General features: G+C 42.1%; 1 protein-coding gene across 1 annotated transcript in view; it reads left to right on the plus strand.

Annotated features, from left to right (window-relative positions):
- Positions 1–25,082, plus strand: part of sbf1 (SET binding factor 1) — a 73,283-nt gene that overhangs the window by 24,085 nt on the left and 24,116 nt on the right. The window contains exons 4-12 of the mRNA XM_034112512.1: positions 811–939; positions 2,517–2,627; positions 8,771–8,800; positions 11,423–11,528; positions 12,610–12,742; positions 14,609–14,717; positions 16,785–16,898; positions 23,681–23,758; positions 24,109–24,222. Of these exons, the coding sequence (XP_033968403.1) occupies positions 811–939; positions 2,517–2,627; positions 8,771–8,800; positions 11,423–11,528; positions 12,610–12,742; positions 14,609–14,717; positions 16,785–16,898; positions 23,681–23,758; positions 24,109–24,222 (924 nt within the window). The remainder of the gene's footprint in view (positions 1–810; positions 940–2,516; positions 2,628–8,770; positions 8,801–11,422; positions 11,529–12,609; positions 12,743–14,608; positions 14,718–16,784; positions 16,899–23,680; positions 23,759–24,108; positions 24,223–25,082) is intronic.

Consider the following 25,082-nt stretch of genomic DNA (forward strand, 5'->3'; position numbering starts at 1 on the left):
GGGAAACCCTACCAGTTTCCCCCACTGTCTCTGCCAGCTCCCTCCATGCTGGTTCCTCCGGTTTGTATCCCGGTAATAGTTCTGGTCGTAAAGAACCGGGTGATTTGCTACCGTCATTTCTCGTTTGGAATATGAGGAAATGAACTGCGGTCTGGTTCTCCCTGCTTACACGCGGTTTGATTGGCTAGCGCTTGTACTGGCGGGATTTGCATAAACGTGTTTGATTGGCTGATGGCAGCTTCGAAAGCATCGGGAGCATCAAAAGTTGAACATTGCTCAACTTTTGATGCTCGCGATGCTTGCAAAGCCACGCTCCGCTCCCCACAATGCAGTTCGGCGAAGATTCAAAAATCTTCTACGTCACCCCATTCAAGTGAACGGGCGAAGCGTTGAAAGCATTGTTCGATGCCTGTAGTGTAGACGGGGCGTAAGGCTTTCTGTCAAACACCCTGACAGAATTAAAGCAGGATTACTAACAACATGCTGTGTTCTATAACTCATGTTAAAAAGCACAAGCAGATAAATAACTCCGTTTTAGGCAATAAAACATGAACAAAATGTAAGTTGAATCTCGAGTTTGGGTTGTGGAGTTCAGATAGACTCGGCCAAGTGGGCAATATGTATCTGAATTAAGGAAATGCAATGTGTTATACTACCATTTAATACCCTCTTCGAAGTGTTTCACCTACCATCTATGTTGGAATAAACGTGTGTCCCTTTCGCTGCATCTCTCCCACACGTTTGTAAACCCTGTGAGTAAACAGTTTAAAGTGTTAAGTGGGCCTGATGTTGATCTGTGTCTCCGATCAGCTGCAGAAGTCTGAGACCAGCGAGGCGGACGAGGTGGAGGACGATCTCTCCGTCGTCAGAGCCGCTCAGGTCTTCGCCCCCAAGAGCCTGGTGCTGGTGTCCCGCCTGGACTACACCGAGGTGTTCAGGGTGCGTTCAGGGACACATCCAACATATAATAATAATACTTTGTTCTGTATTAGATCAGCCACTCACTGTACTGCTACATGTTCCCTGTACGGTCCTTTTGTGCCGTCTTAAACCTTTCCTTAGAATATTGTATGAATTGTAAAGTGTCCTTTGAAAGGTGCCTCTAAATAGAATGAATTATTATTATATTTGATTACATCTACAGCCGCTGTTATCAATCAATCAACAGCTGTATTAATCCCGCCAGGGGCAGTTGGTTGTGAGCAGCTTATGTCATGAACACAGACATACAGGAAGAAAGCACGCAGATGCACCCGGGAGCCCGGATGTGCATCGTTCCAATTGACACCGTGAATAGTTCACAGCATCACAATAAATAAATAAATAATCAAGAATTTAAAGGTTTGAGTGCAGAGGGTCGATTTGTCTTAAAGGTCACTATCATGCTATTTGTAGGCAATAGCATAGGTCGCAGATATATAGACATATATAAAAAACATGTCTATGAAGTGTTTTGCTCAAAATACCAAACAGATATTATGTAAGGGATAATGTGCTGCGACGCGGTCATTATGGGGAAAAGAACAACGACAGGCTGATCAGGAGCCCGACGCGAAGCGGAGGGATCTAGATCGGCATGAAGGTGTTCTTTTCCCCATAATGACCAAGTCGCTGCACATTATCCCGCTTATTACATGGCCACATTCTCAACAAAGTAACGTTATGACTCCCAATATTAATTGAAATGCTTTTATGGATTTAGAAAATGATTTTATTGATTTAAAAAATAGTTGTATGTATTGATTTAAATTGACATGCATCCGCGAAGAAAAATAGTCCGTTGTTACTGTTTGAACTAACGTAGCAACGGCAGGCTTCGATAGCGTTTTTGAGGAGATTTTTGATTACAGATTTGAAAACATCGCTCCTTGCTTTAAAAGTAGCACAATTCATGATGTCAAACATTGGAAAGTATCTAGATATCCCTGCCCTAATGACAAAGTAACTGGCAAGTGAATATGTGTCGCCGTTTGATGTCTATGTCTGGACCGCTGCGTAAAAAGGAGGGTTTCTGCCCCGTTACTTCTCCGCTGTTTTTCTTGTCCCAGTTCGAAAAGCAAACTGCATGCAGTTTGCTTTTCGGCCCAACTGTATACAGTTAAATCGACCGGACTTCTTTCTGAAGATGTGAGCGTCCTTAACAACGGTCAATAAGTCCTTGACAGCGGTCTGTCTGTTCGGTATTAACAACGTGTCACGTGTTCTGAATTGACCAATCAGAATCGAGTATTCAACTAAGCCATGTAATAAATAAATATAATAACCTAATCTGAAGAGGTCTTAAAAGGTATTACATTTGACTTCAGGATTCCTGCATATACCCTGTTTTAGTATATACATACAAGTATACAATTAGAGTGGAATAATTGCAATTTTCTGACTCTTACTCGCAAGTAACTGCCCCAACTTACACTCAAAACAAATCTCTGAATGATAAAGGCAGCCGATGCATGGTTTCATTTTTAGTAGATATGACATCAAACAGTGACATGCTTTTTTTTGTTTTTATTGAACAGAACTGCCTGGGTCTGATCTACACCGTCCACGTCGATGGCCTCACTGTCCCCATGGAAACGGTGGTTGGAAATCTCCTCACATGTATCATCCCCATCGCTGGTGGCTCTCAGGTAACTGCTCACACACACACACACATGCACACACACACACACACACACACACACACACACACACACACACACACACACACACACACACACACACACACACACACATGGGCGTCACAGCCATTATATGAGGGTGGGACCAGTCCCCCCCCACTTTTACCATGCGGAAAGTCCGTGAATCGGTCTCTCCACTCTCCGCACTCTGCAGAGCGCTGTGTCAGTGCTTCATATCAAATCCAGTCCACTTGCTGATTGAGAGAAAGCTCAAATCAATGAAACTCCGTCCCATGTTTTCACTGCTGCTTTGCACCAAGGCAGATTCTCACGTAGCGCGCATGTTCAAGGAGTGTTGCCGTAGTTGGATCGCTCGATCTGTTGTATGAAGCGATGCCGGTAGCGGAGGTAAGGCACACACACCAAGTGGTCAGGAAATGGTTAATACAGCGAAAATCAAAGCTGCCGATCTCTTGGTTTGATATGTTTTTTTTCAACATGGACATAAGAACATCAGCTGGCAGTTAAGCAGTTAACAGTGATGGCGGCGGCAGCGTCTCACTTCTGGAGAGGAGTTTCGTCTTTATGTCATGATAGAGAGACACAAATACTGAATAGTTCAGATGAGAAAAGGCATCGAAATGCCAGGTTGCTATTTATCATGTAAACAGGGAATAGGAATACCCCATCTCTCTGTGCTCATGCAAACACCTTGATGTCCACGTAGAGACGCAGTCAGTGAGTTTTACTGGAGCCTCAGTTCGATAAGAGATTATTTTCTGAGTTCTTTAATTTAGGCACTCTCCCTCAAAATGGTAATGTGCGTTATGTTTTAATTATACTTCTTATCATTCAGAAGCTGTTTGTGTGTGTATGTTTTACTGAGTGCTTATCGGCCATTTCCATCCGAGTATTCAGTTAACTATTTATATTCTGTGCACATTACAGACTAGCTAATATTCTACCTACTGCTTGGGACTTTGAGTCTTCAACATGTCCAATGTCACAGACGGGGACTTACTTTAGAGTCAGTTGTGTTTACATTCAGTAGACTTGTTATGGTTCAATGTGAAAGAGTAGACTGCTCAGTACATAATGATCACTTCACCACCTCTCTTGACCTCTAGGCGCCTGAGAGCGAGTCAGAGGCAGAACAGGGACAGTGGAGAGAGGTCGGTGCTGAGGTGAGCGATGAAAGGGAGATGACAGCTTAGAGTAAATTATGATGTGGACTCTCATCCAGAGTGTTGAGGAAAGCAGTGGGATATGGAACAGGAAGCATTTCAGCCAAGGGGCGTCATGTGACCAATATAGCCGGAAGAGCAACAATGATACCATAAAGGTGAACTTAACATCCGTATGGAGTCAGATCAGTCTCAATGTTAATACATGCTCACAGAAGGATTCACAAATGTATTTTGCGATGTATATATAATATATATAAATGACTCCACAACAACATCTCTCAACGCACTCACACATATTTATTGTTGTATATAAATGTACAAAAAATGGGCGTTTAAACTGCTTTTTATTCATTCAAAGACGGCTCTGAATTAATATTCAAATATGTTTCCTTTCTTTACAACTGGACGAAATTACAAAATGTACCCCCACATTCAGGATGCTACACACACACACACACACACACACACACACACACACACACACACACACACACACACACACACACACACACACACACACACACACACACACACACACACACACACACACACACACACACACACACACACACACACACACACCACACACACACACACACACACACACACACACACACACACACACACACACACACACACACACACACACACACACACACACACACACCGGCTGCATCACCCTCCTCCAATTTCATTTCCGATGCTTTGCCAGGTGGGATTCTCTCCTTGTTTGCGTTGCTCGGCGGTGGAGCTTCTTCAGCCGGCGGTAATACAGCATGTTCTGCAGCCGTCGCTGAACTTGCATCAGTGTTGGTTTGGTTCAAAGTATTGGCTGCCAGGCACCCTCATGCTTATAAGTATGTATACGTGGTGAGCAGGGGTGTCAAACTCAATTTCATCACGGGCACATCAGCATCATGGTTGCACTCAAAGGGCCGGTTGTAACTTTATAATAATACATACATTAATATTTAATATATATAAAATAATGTATTATTTGACCTTATCGCCTCTGCATTGGATGATTATCAGATAGGGTAATAACTACATAATTAACTATGTCTGAAAGCAGAAGTCTACGGCAAATAATTGCAAGTCTCTTCCGTGATAATGTCACAAAATGATTTAAAAAGAAAAGCCACATTCTGGAGGGAAAAAAAGGAAGTGACATTTTGAAAAAAAGTCTAATTTCAGATGCATTGTGGGATATGTAGTTTATGGGCAACGTGCTTCTGTAGCATGTAACTGTATAATACACATATTATATTCTTTGCAAGTTCTTGTGGGGCTGCATCAAATGAAGTTGCGGGCCGGATTTGGCCCCCGGGCCTTGAGTTTGACACCCCTGGTGTAGAGCAACAATGAATATGCTCGAGTAGTTTGCTTCTTAAGTGCCTGCGCATTTCTCCGTGCATGCATTATTGAGTAATTGATGAATCTTCAGAGTGAGGGGTGAGAGCTGGATTTGCAGCCGTCCCAGAATCCCTTGCTGTCTTGTAGACACACTCTCGAGTGGACGTTTAAGCAAATTGTCTTATCGCTTATTTCACATCTTTGGAAAACACATTGTTGCATAACAGACACACATCAGGTCATTTTATAAGCATGACCCGATAAGAAAACAAGTCCTTCTGTTAATAACCGGATAAACTAAACAAATATGTTTGAGTTTTTTAGATTAATACTTGTTCTCGTGTTGTTTTTGTGTTTATCTTTGGATAGTTACCTGATAAATCAACATTTATTCAAACTTTTTCTTTTTATTCTTAATTTTTATCACTTTTTTCTGTTTTTCTCATATTTTTTTTTCAAATCATGTTTTTCTTTTACAATATCTCCAGAATCTGCTTTTTTCCAAGTACACCTTCGTGTTCATGGTGTGCACACTTAAAAAGGAAGGGTCTACTTTTCTCCAGACGCACATGGGCTGACTGCTTTCCAGGTGTTATAACGTGTGTGACTTCCACCCCTCTGTGCGCTGGTCCCTCCGTGTTACAGACAGAGCAGGCTCCACTTTGTAGTTTATCAAAGGTTCCTCAGGCGTGTGATTGGCTGCTGGCCTGTCTCCAGGTAACTCCCGCTCGGCTTCACCAATCAACAACCAGCTCCATGTTATTGATTCTGATAATCTGATAACAGCCTGGATGTCGGTTTTTCCTTTTGAGGAATATGTTTTTGTTCTTGCACTCAGTTCAAATCATGCGTGATGGATGGCGCTTGATCTATTTTTAAGCTGCTTTTTTTGTTTGTGTTGTGATCGAAACAGTTTCCACACATCATTTGAAACATTTCCCTTTTTTCATCCCTTATACTTGTCAGAAGCCTGAGTTGTTGCAGCTGGAAAAATTCCTTTTAAAACAATGATTGTCAAAGTCAACTTTATCGTCGCAGAGATAAAAATTCTGTTTCTCACTGTCCCCAAGAATAAGAATATATAAAAATACATATGCTAATATATACATACATACATACGCACCTGAACACCCACTTAAGGAAACATATATATACACACATTAAGAGGTATAAAAATAAAAAACAGTCCAACAAAACATTTATAAAAACATTTGAAAACACTGGAATACTGACGCGCACACACACACACACACACACACACACACACACACACACACACACACACACACACACACACACACACACACACACACACACACACACACACACACACACACACACACACACACACACACACACACACACACACACACACACACACACACACACACACACACACACACACAAATACAGGTTGTATTTGAGTTGTTGTGCGACCACATGGAGCGGCAGGTGGCTTCCTAGCGGCCGGCACAGTGGCTGAATGATAGGATCGGATCTTATCAGTTTTCACACACTCCCAGTTTGTCTCAATCAAACACACACACACACACACACACACACACACACACACACACACACACACACACACACACACACACACACACACACACACACACACACACACACACGTGTACACGCACACTGATTCTTGACGCCTGCTTCTATCCCTTTAAGGACAAACCGTTCTGTGCCTCTAACACTAAGCACACGGCAACACACACTTACACACATTCCTGCCACCGTTAAATCGCACGGGACTCGCTAAATGTCTGTCATTAATTTCCTACACACACACATGCACACACACTCACACACACATACACACACACACACACACACACACACACACACACCCACAATAACTCGAGCAATGTGACAGTGAATGTATCTCTGCCACTAGACATTAGTCATGGAAACACTAAAGATAGTTAGCGTTCTATTACTCAGCCGGTTAGAGTATCTGTATTATTCTTAGTGTTTAAAGACATTCAGTTCAGCCCTAATATGTAAGGCTGGGGTGTCAAAACTCTCACTCGAGGTATATTGCCTCATAAGTTAAGTTGTAAGTTAGCAAAGTCAATCAGTATTTGATAATTGATGGTGCTTTTAACCCTACATCAGCTCTCCAGAGGGCTTCAGGTAGTGTGTGGGCAGCTCGTCCCTTAAAGCAGAAGCCTCAGATTGCTGGAAATACGAAGGGTCTATTTCAAGCTTTTTGTCTCAGCTAAGATTTGTTAGAAAATGTTCTCATCTGTATTGGACTGAATTGATGGGCTCTTTAACACATTTTAGATATATTTAAGAAGTACAGTATAAGACGAGATAGTTTCAGGTGTGGGCCATATTCCATTATACTTTGAGAGTTGGCTGAGGGCCTATTAAAATTGGGCAACGGGCCGCAGTTTGGACAACCCTGATATAGTCGTAATAATTCATTTGATTTGTAAAATACCTTTCGTTAATAAAAGCAACCCCAAGGTGCTACAAGGGGCAGACAAATATACCGTACTTTTCGGACTATAAGCCGCGACTTTTCCCCCATTTTGTTTGTACCGCTAACGGCCACTAGGGAACCTCCTACATCTATGGATTTTACAGGTAAAATTAACCACCTTTAACGCTATGGGCTCTATGACCGGTCCGCGCCCGCCGCCTTTAAGGGGCGGGCTCCAGCAGGAAAAGCTGGAGGCCGGAAAAGAGTGAAACAGGTAGCGCGCCAAAGTAAAAATGGAACCGAGAGACAGAACGAGAGCAAGACAGACGGACAATTTAGCTGCTGCGGCTTATATGCAGGTGCGCTTTATAGTCTGAAAAGTACGGTACTTAAACACGTGAAAAATTAATATTCAAAATATATTCCACAGTGTTTCGTGATAGAGGAAAACTAATGTGAGTTGTGCACAGATAACGTTAAATCGACCGGACTTCTTTCCGCGGATTGATATGGCTGCACATAGTCCCTTGATCCTCCCTAGCAACGGTCTGTTAGCAAGAATTAACAGACCTCTGGAATGTCCAAATTGACCAATCAGAATCGAGTATTCGTAAGCTGTATATATATATAAGGGCTGGACTGAAATTCTTCAAATTGATTTCTTGTTGGCAGAAGAAAAGTACGATCATTTAAATATTGTGAGTCAAGTTGGCACTGTGTTTGGTATTTAACCTTGTTATAAGTGGGATAATGTGCAAGGAGGCTGTGTGTGTGTGTGTGTGTGTGTGTGTGGTCGTGTGTGTGGTCAAGTACATGTAATCTACATTTCCCCCTCTACAAACTATATGATGGATCAGCCTAACGTTATATCTCCTGTTGTTTAAGAAGTAGAATGTCATGAAACTCATCTGTTGCTGTCATTGTGCTGCTGAATGCCATTACACACAACACTTTGTTTTGCGTGTGTGTGTGTCCGATGTTTTTTTTGTACACAGCCGTCATCGTGCAGTTCATGTTTGTGCAGCTTCCTGCAAGACATTATCGCCTCATCGTTGTTCAGCCAGGATTCTCTGTGCCCTCCCTCCTGTTGTTTCTAACCTGTGTCTTATCCTGCGGGGTGTGTGTGATGGTGTGTGTGTGTGTGTGTGTGTGTGATGGTGTGTGTGCTTGTGTAGCCGGGCCAGGAGGAGACGGAGGAGAGTTTGGTACGCCGGCCTGACTTCATTCTCCTCTCTTTACCAATCGCAGCTTCCTGTTTTCTGTCACCCCCCCCGCAGCCGGTCCGCACACGCCTCCTCACTGCAGGAGAACCAATCAAAACGCTTTGATGCAAACTCAATATGTGACCAACAACTGATCATTAAGCTCCTATAACATCTCAACTGTCTCCCATTGAATCAAATAAGGTGTCCAATCAACTGAGAGTTGTTTTTAGTAACTGTGTCCTTCCCGTTTAGCCTTCGTTAGCATAGATATACATTATCAGTAATACATGGCTTTAGTGAATAGTGTCAAACGTATATCCCTGTTTCAAGGTCTTGTTATCGGACCAGAGATATTTACTTTATTTGAAACTATAAAACAGAGAAAATAAATCCATAAAAATCACCAAATTTGAGAAGCGGAAAACGGCTATTTCAGATTTTACTACTAAGTACTTAACAATTAATTGAATATCTAAATAGTGGACTTTTCCCGTTGAATTCATTTGACAGACAGTTGCTGCTTTTAATAGAAGCTTTTGCAGCTATGTAAATAGGAGATAAAGACATTTCTTATTAGCATTTGCGTTAACATTCCCACTTATTATTAAAGTCAAACGATGAATAAAAATAATAACACAGCTAATAATCAGATGTTGGATCACAGGATTGAGCTCGCCTCTGCTGCTGCGAGCATGAAATACAGCTGCACTGTCCTCCACCTCCCAGCTGCACTGTCCTCCACCTCCCAGCTGCACACAGCCACCCTGCCTGGGAACAATGGTGAAGCACCTGGCTACAGATTAGAAATACACCTCTGATTTTTACTGCTGCTCAAAATAGTCCAGGTGAAGTCATTTCATGTCGAGGTCTGGGATATTTCAATATCTCAAAACCCAGATTTCATTTGGCCACTACTTATAAAGCATTACCTGACATTTTGTTCGTGCACATTCGAGGGTGAAATAGCATGTTTATCAGAAATCCTGTGCACAAGGTATACTGTGACCGGGTGTCATGTGACCGGGTGTCATGTGATCAATGTTGTGCTGCCATGCTGTATTATTGTGCTCATTCTATTGATTTACATTCAAATGATTCCCCTTTCCTCTCAGGTTTTTAATCCAAACCACACCAGTCACTATTGATTGGTTTTGTCTAGAGCAGAGTGAACTTCGGGTCAATTTGCGTCATGGTAGTTATTAGACGCAGTGTAGTGATACCAGATATCCAGGATTACTAAGCAGCATCTACGGCCCGTCCACACTACAGCTTCAAAAAAAGCTCGGAGCTGGACGTGTCTGAAGCTCGACCAACAACCAATCACATGAATCTCCCGCCCCTGACACACAAGCAGTGGTTTGATTGGCTAGAGCTTGTACTGGCATATGATTCGATTGGCTGACGCTTCCACCGAAAGCTTCAGAAGCTTCAAAAGTTGAACATTGCTCAACTTTTGCAGCCTGACGGTACGTCCACACAGCAGCTTTAGAAGAATCTTCTACCGCTTCCAACGCTTCTCTGCCCGTTGACTTTGAATGGGGATGACGTCACTTTGCCTCGCTTTTCGCCGCACTGCATTGTGGGGGAGCGAAGCGAAGATTTCCAGGATTTCCAGGATTCAAAAGTTGAGCAATGTTCAACTTTTGAAGCTGAGCTGGAAGCGCCAGCCAATCAAACACGTTTATGCAAATCTGACAGTAGAAGCGCTAGCCAATCAAACCGCGTGTAAGCAGGGAGGACCAGACCGCAGTTCATTTCCTCATATTCCAAACGAGAAGTTACGGTAGCAAATCACCCGGTTCTTTACGACCAGAACTATTACCGGGATACAAACCGGAGGAGGCAGAGACAGTGGGGGAAACTTGTGGGGTTTCGCCTGTTTGGGGAGTTTATATTTATATATATATTGCTCGCATGAAATCCCCGGGGTTTTCTGCTTTGTATGTCGGGGGCGGGAGATTCATGTGATTGGTTGTTGGTCGCGTTGCTCGCAAAAAATCCCCAAGCTGTCAGACACGCCCAGCTCCAAGATGTTCAAGATTTTTGAAAAGCTGCCGTGTGGACGTACCGTGAAACGCCAGGAAAGCTCCGCTCTGCTTCCCACAATGCAGTTCGGCGAAAGTGACGTCACCCCGTTCAAAGTGAATGGGCAGACGCGTCGGAAACCGTTTTTGAAGCTGTCGACGCTGCCGTGTGGACGCTCCGTTACACAAAGACACTTCCCAACCTTCTCTAGAAGTTCATTTCCCTCCAGGACACGCTTCACGGCCCGAGATGAATCATCCGTACAGCTTCCCTCTGACCAATCTGCTTCCCCCCCGCGCTGACATTACACTGCCGTGGAAAATGTCCAGCGCATGACACCTGCCGTGTGGCATAACGACTCGTGCATCAGGTGGTGTTGATCAGCTGGAATGGCTTGTGTGTTTGATTTGTGATGCCCCCGCTAAGCTTCTGGGACCCTCCGTCACTCTGTGGCTGCCTCACGCTGCCCACCTGTGATACACCTCACTCTCAACCCCCGATTAAAGAAGACTATGAAGAAGAAGCACCCGATGTTCTCTGGGTTTCTCACCTCCCTTCTTAAACCCTTCCTGTCTCTCCCTCTCTCTCGACCCGTAGAGAACGATCACATTAGGTGCTGGCGACCGGCAAGTCATCCAGACTCCCATCGATGACGCACTTCCTGTCAGCGGCAGCACCGTGGCGCAGCTCTTCCGACAGCTCGGTATGGTTATGAGACATTTAGGAAATAATGCTACAAGAATGCCGTTCTTTGAAATAGTGTTTAATTCAGATTAAGGTGTTAAATCAAACTCATGTATTTGATAAATGTTGATTAAGATAAATGCGGTAATACAGCTGGAAGTTTCGACGCATCAGATTTTGTATTGATCGAAGGGTCTATAACTGTTAAAATATTTCCTTTAACTTAATTTCCCATCCTTTACTATTAAAAAAAACCACAAGAAAAACTTTCAATTATTATTTTTTATTGTCCAATTAGATTCCTAGAGCTTGCCATATTAATAATAATAAAAAAATAATTATAAAAAATATTAATAATTAAAAAATAATAAAAAAATAAAAGTTTTAATAAAAAAAAAAAAAATAATAAAAAAAATAAAAATAATAATAATTATAATAAAGAATAATAAAAAAATAAAAGTAAACCACCGACAAAACCTTGTGATGTTCTACCTACATATTGACCTAGAAAACATTGGGAAATTGTCAATTAAAGATAATTGTATGCGGCTGATAATAAGGTACCTATGACAAAAATAATGCAAATAAACCACAATTTACTTAAACCTCGAAATATCCTTGATGAATAAAACATAAATAAAATAAAAACACACAACAGATAATAAATAATGTCACTGTTTTGCTTTGTAAGCAATGGTAGGAATCCATGTACTGTGTATACCGGCATCAAGTCGGGGACATTCTTAAATTCACAAATATTTTGTTTATAAGAATATTGTTTTTATTGAGGACAGTAAAAGTGGTTGCCGTAGGAAACCGTATTAATGTGATAATAATAATAATCGTTTCATCTATCATCAGGTGCTTGAAGGCACTTAACAGAGGTAAAAGAGACAAGAATTAAAATCAATCAGAGTTTAAAATAGAATATAATCCTTTGTCGTTACACAGGTACAATGAGATGAGTCGAGCTAATCCTTTTATTTTTAAGGTGCCATCAAAAAATAAAACACGAGACTCAGTGTGTGAACGTATTTGTTGTGTCCTTCCCTCCCTTTAAAGCCTCTCCTCTCTCCTCTCCCCTCTCCTGTTCCCTTCAGGCATCGTGAACGTTTTGTATCTGTTCTGCGCCGCGCTGACGGAGCATAAGATCCTGTTCCTGTCCAGCAGCTACCAGAGGCTGACGGACGCCTGCAGGGGGCTGCTGGCCATCATGTTCCCCCTCAAGTACAGGTACTTCAGATGAGATTCGATTCCTTTATCGTCACGTCACAGCGACATTCCAAGCATTCCCGACGGCGCAATCACTCATAACAGACAGTATACGTGTCTTTCTGAAGCTAAAAACGTTTAATATATAATATTTAAAGTTACTATGAATTGGACCGTACGCTTAACACATTACCATACAAGAACCATACGGTCAAGGCAGTAAAACACGTCAATAAGTAAGTACATGTATTTATTTATCAGTGCCGTTGATAATTACAAAACTAGATTTCAGGACACCTTTATCTCTTTGTGGTGGAGCAGAGTCAAAGTCACCTTTATTGTCAATCTCTCAGTTTGTGTGTACAGACGGAGAGATCGAAATACCGTTTCCCACTATCCCGAATACAAATATATACAAATATGTATATATATATACACACCAGAGTTCCCGTTAGCCGGTAATTACCGAACTATGACCGGTAAAATATGCTGAAGACCGGCAAATCTAAATCTCTCCGGTCAAAGTGTCCGATCAAAATAATATCCCTTTAGCGCAATACCGCTTCAGTTACGCAACTTACGCCATTTATGTGACAGACAAGAATAGTCAACTCTAATGTCTAACACTTGATGTGGAGAGAGAGATGTCCTGTGTGGGTTGATTGTGCGTTGATCTGTTGGTAATGCCTCGGGGTTCCGGTGGGCATGTAAACAAAGGCATAATGCTGCGCTATACTTTGTGGCCTCACCCAGTTGCATGGCGACGCTTATTGTTTAGGTGTCTTTTAATAAGCAGGTAGTCATATCATTAGCTAGAACTAGCTGGATCTGATCGATATGGACATAAACGCGAGTGAAGTCTAATCTGACGGGAGAGAGAGATCAGCTGCTGCTGACGAGTCGACACGCAGCTCTGCACGATCACAGAACAAAACAGGTTAGAATATCACACGCAGGTTAGAATATCACACGTAGCTATTTTAACGACCTCTCAAACCACCGTAACGAGTTATAGATATGTTTAGTTTTACTGTCGGGTCACTCTGGATCCGCGGGCTGCATGAGACTGGCGGGCTGTCAGGAGAGAGCGCTCCGTTTATTATTCCCGTGTTATTATAAGTTACTGTTCACTTTTGAATAATGTAGTTAATCTACTCAATTAGTTTGTTTAATATCGAATCATCAATTAGTTTAAAGCTCAATAAATAACAACGAAGACCTTTGACCGGCACTTTTAAAATTTTGTCTGGAAGAATGAAACTTTAACGGACATGTTGACCGGGAACTCTGATATACACATTTATACTAGGGATGGGATTAATCGAATATTCAAAGTGATTCAGGTATTTGAATATGAGCTATGAATCTTTTTATTGTAACTTTTGCCGAAATGTATTGCATATTATCAAATGGATTAATCAAATGTATACGATAGTGCCATTCAAAATATTAATTAAAAAAAACATGTGTAACGTTGCGCTCTAACGGAGAGTCCTACACAACAAACACAAATGTATTTATTATTAAAAAATATATATGATATGTACATTTCGGTTAATCGGTTAACCGTTTTTTTGGGGGTCGAATATTCGAATATAAAGTTGCTTTCAAATTCCCATCCCTAACTTATACATATGCACACTTTAAAGGTCCCATGTCATGGCCATTTCTACTGATCATCATTCCATTGTGAGGTCGACTAGAATAAATGTATATTCTGCAATGTTCCAAAGTCTCATTGGTTTCTCATCCAGCATCTCTGTGTAGTGTATTCACTCTCTGTCCTACACGGCAGTGTCTTCGGGGAATGTGCCTTAGTGCCAGACTGTCCATGGCAGCGTGAAGAGCGCCAGGTGCTGAATCTCTTCCCGTTTGCTTCCCTCTCAGCTTCACCTACGTTCCCATCCTGCCGGGGAAACTTCTAGAAGTCCTGAGCACCCCGACCCCCTTCATCATCGGGGTCAACTCCGTCTTTCGCTTGGAGACACAAGAGCTGGTGAGTTCCTATCTCTCCGACGTGATACACAAATGCAATAATACTTTGAATGTGGATAAGACAAATGTGACTCTTGTGGAAAATGCATCCTGCCGAGACGCCCACGTGATCACTCCTTAATTACATGGTTATTATTATATCATACTACCTCATGGGCGCTTATCCTTTTAAAATCAACATGTTTAGTGCCCGCTATCAAACGGGCCCCGGGGCTGAATTATTATTATTACTATTATTATCATTGTATTATTGCTACAAAGACATTACATTGCACTTTTAGTGTCGCCTAAAATGAAAAATCAAGGGGTCGATGATGTATTCTCGATCTTTCCAATCCAGACGAGATCTCCCCCGTCTGTGTGCGAGGGGGCGGGGCAGTTTACACACACGCAGCTGCTACATGCAGCAACACACACGGCGGGGATGGCGGAGAGAACGCGCTCCGAGGTGGTTAAACTTTACCCGTCTCGATGCTCGTCACCAAAAGTGCAATAAGAGTTCAGCATGTCAGGGCGGTAACACGAGCAGTGTGTCTAAACATTTATCCAAAGTGCTCCACATCCAGACGGAGGAATGCACCGGGTTCCACTGTCTCTCTAGCAGCTCTGTAGCCCCGTCCACGAGGAACGTTTCCCCGTCAGGTGTTATGTTCGCTAGCAGCAACACAAAGTTAACTCCATTATACAAACATGGGTTATGATTAGAGGAAACTGAGTTATTTAGTCTGTTAAAGTTTCAGCTATTCTGTTTCCAGTTCTGTCATCACATTATTTAATACGATTTGTTAAAACATTGTTGTTTCTTTTGATGTGAAATATTATCTATTTAATTTAAATAAAAATCAATGTTAGTTTTGTTCACAATTTCTTTAGTTAGTTTACCTTCTTTCTTTCTCTAAAAGAACCGATAAGAGTACCGTTAAAAGACCGGGTCGATAAAAGTAGTAGTACCGTTAAAGCCTTGACGATAGCCATCCCTCGTCGTCACACAGCTTAAAGTCCCACATTAGGGATATTTCATTTATAATAAAAACATCCAGTTAAAGGTTATAACGAACACATTTCCTACATATCTTCAACTGCACTGTAACTTTTATCCATGTATTTTTCCTTTTAATGTTTATTTTATTAGCTTTTCTTTTTTAATGCTTAATGTCTTTCATTTTTTGTAAAGCACTTTGAATTGCCTTGCGTTGAAAAGTGCTATATAAATAAACTTGCCTTGCCTTTCCTACATTGGGGTTCCATCGATGTTCAGTCAGTAACCATCACTGTCTGCCCGTGTCCAGCTGCGACACATAACATGTGATTTAAATAAAGCATGGTGTAAAAGCTGAATGGATAGTTTTATATTTTCAAAAAAAGGCAGGAATAGATAGTTATAATCAGACGGAGAGGACACGATAATCTACCCCACAGACGCATCGGAGGTTTAATTACGTTGAAGATAACGTTTCACGTAAACTCTCGCTGACCCGTTAAGCGACGCTTCATCCGTCTTTTAATAAGATGCTCACCTGGCCTTCTTGCTACCGATCCTGACTCAGCGCTCTGACTCAGCGCTCCGTCGCAGACCGTGCCAAGATACGTGATACCTGTGTGTCCATGACGGAAAGCACTGGATCTCATCATCAAAGACACGAACTGCTGCCGTCTCATTAAAGCTGGATGAAAGTGTAATGAACCCTCCTCTGTGTGTGTGTGTGTGTGTGTGTGTGTGTGTGTGTGTGTGTGTGTGTGTGTGTGTGTGTGTGTGTGTGTGTGTGTGTGTGTGTGTGTGTGTGTGTGTGTGTGTGTGTGTGTGTGTGTGTGTGTGTGTGTGTGTGTGTGTGTGTGTGTGTGTGTGTGTGTGTGTGTGTGTGTGTGTGTGTGTGTGTGTGTGTGTGTGTGTGTGTGTGTGTGTGTGTGTGTGTGTGTGTGTGTGTGTGTGTGATGGCGAGCGTCCTGTAATGAGCGGCTGTCGACAGAGACGACATTGTCTCTGTGTTTTGTCGGTAATCGTGCTGCCGTACTCATATCAACGGTCTTCCTTTGGGCAGAGATGAAAAGTGTGTGTGTGTGTTTTCAGTTGGACGTGATCATCGCTGACCTGGATGGCGGCACGGTGACGATCCCAGAGTGTGTCCACATCTCGCTGCTGCCGGAGCCCATCCTCCAGCAGACCCAGACCGTGCTCTCCATGGTAGGAGCTCTGAACACACACTCATAACACCAGGCTGTCATTAAAATCCTACTCCCCTCACACACAGTAAGATAAGATATACTTTATTTATCCCAACTGGGGAAATGTTTCCGTTACAGCAGCATGAAAAACAAGGCATTGCACATCATTAGAACATTAAAAAGAGTCGAAAATAAACAAATAGAAACATCTCAAAATAGAAATAAAACGGAACTAAAAAGTAGAAAATATACAAGTTGATTAAACTGACGCATAAAACACTATTGAAGGGCCAATTTACAGCCAACCAGTGTTGTGCTAGTTACTGAAAACCAGTGACTAGTTACCATTACTAGTTACTTCATTTCAAAAGTAACTCTACTGATTACTTACACCAAAATGTAATGCGTTACTGTGGAAAGTAATTTTTAGTTACTTAAAAAAGGGCTCCCATTATATTTATGCCCTTATAGCCTTCATGTCAGTTCTGTTATTGCATTGGAGAATAATACAATCTGTTGATCAACTTGACATGCATTATATGCAATCTGGATAGCATCGATATTAGCTGGCTTTGCATTTGTGTATATTCTTTCTCCAGGTAGTTGGAAAAAGTGTTCCGTCCCATATGCCGTGTGCCGCCCGGACATGCTATCATGCTAACTAGCTCCCTGAAAGCGGGTGACTCCACTGTAGCAATAGCCTGCATGTGTTCTACAACATACCGTGCAATGGCTTTATGGACTTTCCCTGGCTAGCAGTCCCTTGGTTAAAATCCAGCCGCTGCTGCTTAGGTGCAGGTGGAGGTGGAGTGGCGTCGGCTGAGTCTCTGTGGTCTTAGCTACTAGCTTCGTCCCAGCATGTTGTTTCTGCAGATGTTTTAAGAGATGTGAATGACTGGTTTGGGCAGTAGATAGGCTCTTTGACCCGCCAGGACACAACTTACATTTAACTAAAACGTTCTTTTCTTTGTGCTCGACAAAAGTGAAATAGTGAGAATATCTCCAGGTGGAGAAACTAGACTTGAGCTCCGCCGCCGCCATGACAGTCTTGTTAGTAAACAACACAAACACGCCCACAGCCCGTCTCCGCATGTGACACAGGAAGTATCTAAGTACATTTACTCAAGTACTTAAGTACAGTTCTCATCTCGGTTCGCCTGGCTGTTGACTATATAAAAAAACTAACGGAGTAACGCACCATGTAGTAACGGTAACTGAGATACTGAATTTAAAAAGTAATGTGTGAGAGCAGTGGTTCTCACATGGGGGTACGCGGACCCCTAGGGGTACGTTGGAGTACTGCAGGGGGTACGTGAGATTTATTTTATGTTAATGAAAAAAAAAAACATAAGTAATGCATTTAAACAAACTACTAATAGTAGATCAACTACTTTCCTCAAAGGTTTACAGAAACTCCGGATAATATAATGGGAAAAATAAACGGGGTGCTCTCTTTTCCTCTCCCTCTCCTGACAGCCCGTCGAACCTGTAATAAGTGACCCGACAGTAAAGAATAAATATATTTAAAACTAGTGTAGCTAGTTCCAGAGTAGATAAGCTAGCTAAATGTGTTAGGTCTGACTCTTAGTGTATTTTGCTCGGCTCAACGATCCGTCACAGCGGGGAGCTGTGATCAGGCAGAGCTGCGTGTTCTCCGTCAGCAGCTGATCTGATCTCTCTCTCGCGTCCGGTTAGACTTCACTCGCGTTTATGTCCAAATCTATCAGATCTAGCTAGTTCTAGCTAATGATATGACTGCCTGCTTATCAAAGGACACCTAAACAATAAGCGTTGCTTGGCAACGGCGTGTGGCCGCAAAGTATAGCGCAGCATTAAGCATATGTTTATATGAGAGGGTCAAAATCCCATTTCTCTTCATTCACACCCCTAAATAAATAAACCAATTTTAGGAAGAGTAAGGAAGTTTGAGCAGTGTGGGTTTTAGAGTTACACATATTTCAAAGTGTAATAACTGCAGTAGGCTTCCCTGTCAGAATACAGTACAACTTATTAAAAAGATCAGTTCAATGCAACTAATGTCATCTTAGTGTTATCGCATGATGTTAAAATTGGTTTGCCATGAATTTAGTGATGGATTGTAAACATTTGAAATGTAGCATTTAAGTGTTTCTCAGTTACTGTTGTTGTTTTAATAAATCAGACACCGATGGTGCAGCGCTGCACTGCACCTCTTTATAGTTATTTTTTCCTTAACACATTGTGTTTGCGCTGATCAGGGGGTACATGGCTGAATATTTTTTTCAAAGGGGGAACATTATTGAAAAAGTTTGAGAACCACTGCGTTAGAGTACTAGTTACTGCCAAAAATAACGGCGTTACAGTAGCGCGTTAGTCCCAACACTGCAGCCAACACAATCTAAAAGTAGGGTATTATTGACATTAAGTGTGCAAGAAATGGCATATTAATATAATATAAATGTAAAATTAGGAGTTCTAAGTCCAGTTCGATGAACGATGGAGCCGTTGCCAGCCGGAGGTGATTTGTTGCACAGTTACAGTAAACCTGTCCTATCAGCTCCTTCTCCTGCGTTGCCCCACTGTGTCCATATCAGACAAAGCCAGTCATATCACTGCAATGCACTTCCAGGACTCCAGTCTGGCCCTTTCTGATAAATGCTCTTTTATCAGAATGTAATCAAAGGGCTTCATTATTCTCTAAATTGATATTTGCAGAATGCATTTCTCTCCTGCCTTCCCCTTTGTTGCTTCTGATTGTCACGCATGGCGGGTGTTGCTGTCAGTCTGTGGCGGCTCTCGCTTTGTGATCATGTTACTGAATGTTATGTTTGCAGTCCAATTAAAAACACATAACAAGATAGTACGATGAATATCCTCTGCGAGTGTCTGGAACACTTTATAATGTTTAATGACTGATATCATAATAATCATCATAACCAAACACGCATGTGGCGCAGTGGGTTGTGCGTTGGGGTCACAGGTTCAAACCCCGCTGCAGTCGGCATGTCGTTGTGTCCCTGTGTTGAGTATGTAAGTCCCTTTGGATAAAAGCGACTAACAAGTATCACGTAATGTAATCATTTCATCCAAGCTGCCTTTTCAAATGATGTTTTTATTTCATTATTTTAAAATTAAACCACAGCCTTTCATGTGTTTTATAATCTTTTAAGCCATTTATTTTCAAATGTTCTCCCTGATCTGAACTTATTATGATATTATAACTACAGTAAAGTGAATGTCCTCTGCGAACACTTTAACTAATTTTAATTGTAAAGCCGCCTGTAAAATCTTTTAAGTAATTTTCTTCAACTGTTCTCCCTGATTTGAACTTATGATATTATAACTATTAGATTAGCATCGCTATCCATTACATCACATGTTACTTGTTAGACGCTTTTATCCAAAGTGACTTACTTGCTCAGTACTGTGGGCAATCCCCACGGGAGCAATTTGGAGTGACCGGGACACAACGACATGCCGACTGCAGTGGGGTTTGAACCTGTGACCCCCTGATCCCAACACATACGCACAACCCACTGCGCCACACGCCAGCTCACATGCTGCACACACTACTAAAGATAGAGTTTATTGAGTTATACAGTGCTTATAAAAAGTATTCACATCCAGACATGCAGTAAAGTCCACCGCCACGCTAGCAGCTTTGGGAGGATGCACTTCAGGGAAATGCTAACATTATAGCATGCTAACATACAGACGGTAGTTGTTGATGTTGTTCTGGAACAAAGTGATGGACACACGTGGTAAAAAATACTTTGAAATAATAAAAAACTCCACAAATGAGTAAAAAAATACACGCATCTTTTAACCATCAGGACAAACGTCTCATCCAGCAGTGGATTGTCTCGATTGCAGTTGTGGGAAAGTCCTCCTTCCTGGATAGCCTTTGCTTGCTCCCGTTGTGGTCGTCACGTTTAAAACACGGTGATTCATTTGCATGCGGTTACTCCGTGTTGCTGGGAAACCGTTGGCCCACAGCGAGGACGGCTTTCCCTCTGCTGGCTGCTCAGGGTTGGAGTTCATCACTGAGGGTGGGGTGTGTTTATTTAGAGGCAGAAGCTGGCATCACGGCCATGTTTGTGTCTGGATGCTGCGAGGAGCCTGAAGTCAGACAGGCTCTTCCCACGGACTATCGTCGTATTTGAAATATCTGCGGTAAAACAAATGCAATGTCCTTTTTTTTGTTACTTTACTAAAAGCTGAAATTACAGTCTTTCAAAACATCGAGTAAAAAAAGCTACAATAAGTTCTACAGTTGCATAAAAGGCTCTTTTTACATAAATACATGTTGCAAATTACCGTAAGGGTTTACACGTATGTTCACTCACTGCACACCTCAACAGAATCCAGTGAAAACATATTTCGATTTTTGATTTATTTAAAATGTTTTCACAAAAAATCCATATCCTTGAACCTGGAATTATGGATGAGTTTGTATGTAATGACCCATAATGCATCATTCTGCGTCTCACCTTGTTGGATCAACACACACACACACACACACACACACACACACACACACACACACACACACACACACACACACACACACACACACACACACACACACACACCATGGAGGGATGCCAGAAACTGATCATAATCGAAAATCAGACAGCCCTGGCGAATAATAAGCGATTATTTGACGCCCCCCAATTATTAATACTATTACTACTTATTAGCATTAGTCTATATTTTGGTTGAAACTAAGCCAGAAAAAAAAAACATAAATAATAATAAAAAGAAAATATATAAAAAAAATGTCATTTTAAAAATAATTTTTGATTATGGAGACTTTAACGAATAATCGAATAATCGCTGGCATCCCTAATACCATGTATACATCACTTCAATTACATTGACTTTCATGCATTTCCTGGAGACTTATCCTAACCTTAACCATAACCAACACATGCCTAACCCTAACTTAAACCTAACCAAGTCTTCACCCTAAGATTAATGACCTCCATTTTGTCCCCATAAGGGAGGCCAGTCCCCACACGTGACTGTGTAACAGATTTAGGTCCCCACAAGTATAGTAATGCTAGGACACTCACACACACACACGCACACGCACACACACAGACTATTGTTAAGATCTAGCTTCAGAAACATACGACCCAACATTGTGAGGGTCTTAACGATAGATTTGTTTATCTTTAGATTCATCCCGTGTCAGTTGTTTCTTGTGGGGGGGAAGCCAACTGAAGGTGCCTTTCTTTTGGTCCAGGTCGTCATTGTTATAACCCTTAGAGCAGGGGTGTCAAACTCAAGGCCCGGGGGCCAAATCCGGCCCGCGACTTCATTTTATGTGGCCCCATAAGAGCTTGCAAAGAATATAATAGGTTTATTATACGGTTACATTCTACTTTACCGAAGCACATTGCCCATAAACTACATATCCCACAATGCATTTGAAATTTGACTTTTTTTCCAAAATGTTATTTTTTTTTCCTCCAGAATTTGGCTTTTCTTTTTAAATCATTTTGTGACATTCTCACTGAAGAGACTTGCAATGATTTGCCCTAGACTTCTGCTTTCAGACGTAGTTAATTATGTAGTTATTACCCTATCCGATAATAATCCAATGCAGAGGCAATAATGTAATATAATACATTATTTTATATATATTAAATATTTGTATATGTATTTTTATATAGTCTTACAACCGGCCCCTTGAGTGCAACCTTAATGCTGATGTGGCCCGTGATGAAATTGAGTTTGACACCCCTGCCTTAGAGAGTATCCAAAGGGATCTCTAAGCCCCGTTTAAGACGTACCGTCACATTAAAACGAGATGTGTTTACAATCCCTCCAGCATGCCTTCACTGCGTGTCTCCTCAACACAGTAACTGGGGCTTCTGCTGACAAGTCAATACTGAGCTTATTCAAATGATTTAATTGTAATCATTCCACATTTCCTTGTGTTATAGACTTCTTCCATCACTGGTTGCTCATTCTGCTTTATCACTTATAACCTGGACACTGTTGTTTTGTAGTTACGTGACTAAGAGAAAGAAACGTTCACTTGTGATTTCACAGATTTGTAAACTGGAAGATGGAAGCCCTAGTTCAGTCGTTTTCTACCCGTCGTGTTTGTGGCCTGTTTTGAGGACCCCAAAGTAACCCTGGTGAAAGCCTCACACGTCAGACTGATCTCTCTTTCCTGGAACGACACAGAGACATAACTGTAGAACTGATCGGGGGGTTTTGTGGAGCAGCCCGTCTTTAGTTGAATGACCTGAAACATCGAGGTCTGGTTTGGGCGAAGGTAGTTTGATCGATGGTGCTGCAGATTGTCGGGGCTTAGCCTCCTTACGCTTTAAGTGAATTCATTTGTATGTGACGTCCTCAGACCAAAGGCTGTCTCCAAGGTATCCTCACGTGGGTGGATATATCCACTCTGTGTCAGTCTGGACTGCGCCTTTTTAAGAAGACGATACAATAACCCCAATCCGTCAATAAGAACTATTTCAGTTTATTAAAAAGACACATTTCATCATGTTATTGTGCAACGAAAAACTACATTGAATGATAGAAGGTCATCGCTTTATGATTGTCATAGTTGGTACATGTTGTGTTCATTAGTGTCTGAAAGTGAAGTGTGTTGGTTGGTATAGAAAGGGTTTTCTTTAAGTACATGTATGGAGAAGTTAAAAAGCGATAGTTGCTTGCTCCAAAAACGTGGCAAATAAACGTCTCTTTTGTCACTAAAAGGTCTCTCTCAGAATCCAGCAGGATCACGCTTCAGCAGAACGTCCGCAAGAGGCAGCGAGGTGGTTATTGATTTTTTTTTTATTGTAGGTTTTGGATCCAGAGCTGGAAATCGCTGATCAGGCCTTTCCCCCCCTCTCCACGCAACCCTCCGCCCTCAAGATCCAGGTAGGAAAACCCCTCTGGTGTGTGTGTGTGTGTGTGTGTGTGTGTGTGTGTGTGTGTGTGTGTGTGTGTGTGTGTGTGTGTGTGTGTGTGTGTGTGTGTGTGTGTGTGTGTGTGTGTGTGTGTGTGTGTGTGTGTGTGTGTGTGTGTGTGTGTGTGTGTGTGTGTGTGTGTGTGTGTGTGTGTGTGTGTTGTGTGTGTGTGTGTGTGTGTGTGTGTGTGTGTGTGTGTGTGTGTGTGTGTGTGTGTGTGTGTGTGTGTGTGTGTGTGTGTGTGTGTGTGTGTGTGTGTGTGTGTGTGTGTGTGTGTGTGTGTGTCTCTCTTGCTGGTCCTCATTTCACGGTGTGTTTCAGGATAAGGAGATCCGAGGGGTTTTCCTGTGGCTGTTCGCTCGGCTCTTCCAGGGCTACCGCTGGTGTTTACACATCATCCGCATCCACCCAGAGCCCGTGATCCGCTTCCATAAGGTGCGTGTTGCAACAACTCCCAATAATAATCTGTGTCTTCTTCAAAAGAGACGTTTTTTTTTATCCTAACAAAGTCTGGAGAATGATGTCTTGGTCCGAAGTGTTCATACTTTGGTTAGGCACGTACACAACTTAGTCTACGGCCCTTTATTGATTGTTTCTCTACATCGTTACCAAAACAAGTTCCAGTCTCTCTTTTAGTTGTTTTTTAATTTTTAGATTTTCTTAACTTCACCTTCAGATGTCCGTGTTCTTTATATTTCATGTCAGCCACGATAAAAAACATCACCAATGCGCTTTGCTTGACAATAGGGGCTTTTCTCATGCATAGGGAAGGACATGAGACCCGATTAATCTAAGAGTAAGAAGTTCTGAGGTACATATCCTCTGAGTCTGAGTAGTGTAAATACATTAAGCGTTGTATCACATGTGTGAAAGGCAAGTTTATATACCGTACTTTTCGGACTATAAGCCGCGACTTTTTTCCCCATTTTGTTTGTACCGCTAACGGCCACTAGGGAACCTCCTACATCTATGGATTTACAGGTAAAATTAACCACCTTTAACTCTATGGGCTCTAGGACCGGTCCGCGCCCGCCACCTTTAAGCGGCGGGCTCCAGCAGGAAAAGCTGGAGGCCGGAAAAGAGTGAGACAGGTAGCGCGCCAAAGTAAAAGTGGAACCGAGAGACAGAACGAGAGCAAGACAGACGGACAATGTAGCTGCTGCGGCTTATATGCTGGTGCGCTTTATAGTCCGAAAAGTACGGTATATAGCACCTTTCAACACAAGGAAATTCAAAGTGCTTTACAAAAATGAAAGATATTTAGAAAATGGCATTTCAAAAAATAGTCATTAAAA

Source organism: Pseudochaenichthys georgianus, chromosome 23 (genome assembly GCF_902827115.2).
Source record: "Pseudochaenichthys georgianus chromosome 23, fPseGeo1.2, whole genome shotgun sequence".
NCBI classification, from domain to species: domain Eukaryota; kingdom Metazoa; phylum Chordata; class Actinopteri; order Perciformes; family Channichthyidae; genus Pseudochaenichthys; species Pseudochaenichthys georgianus.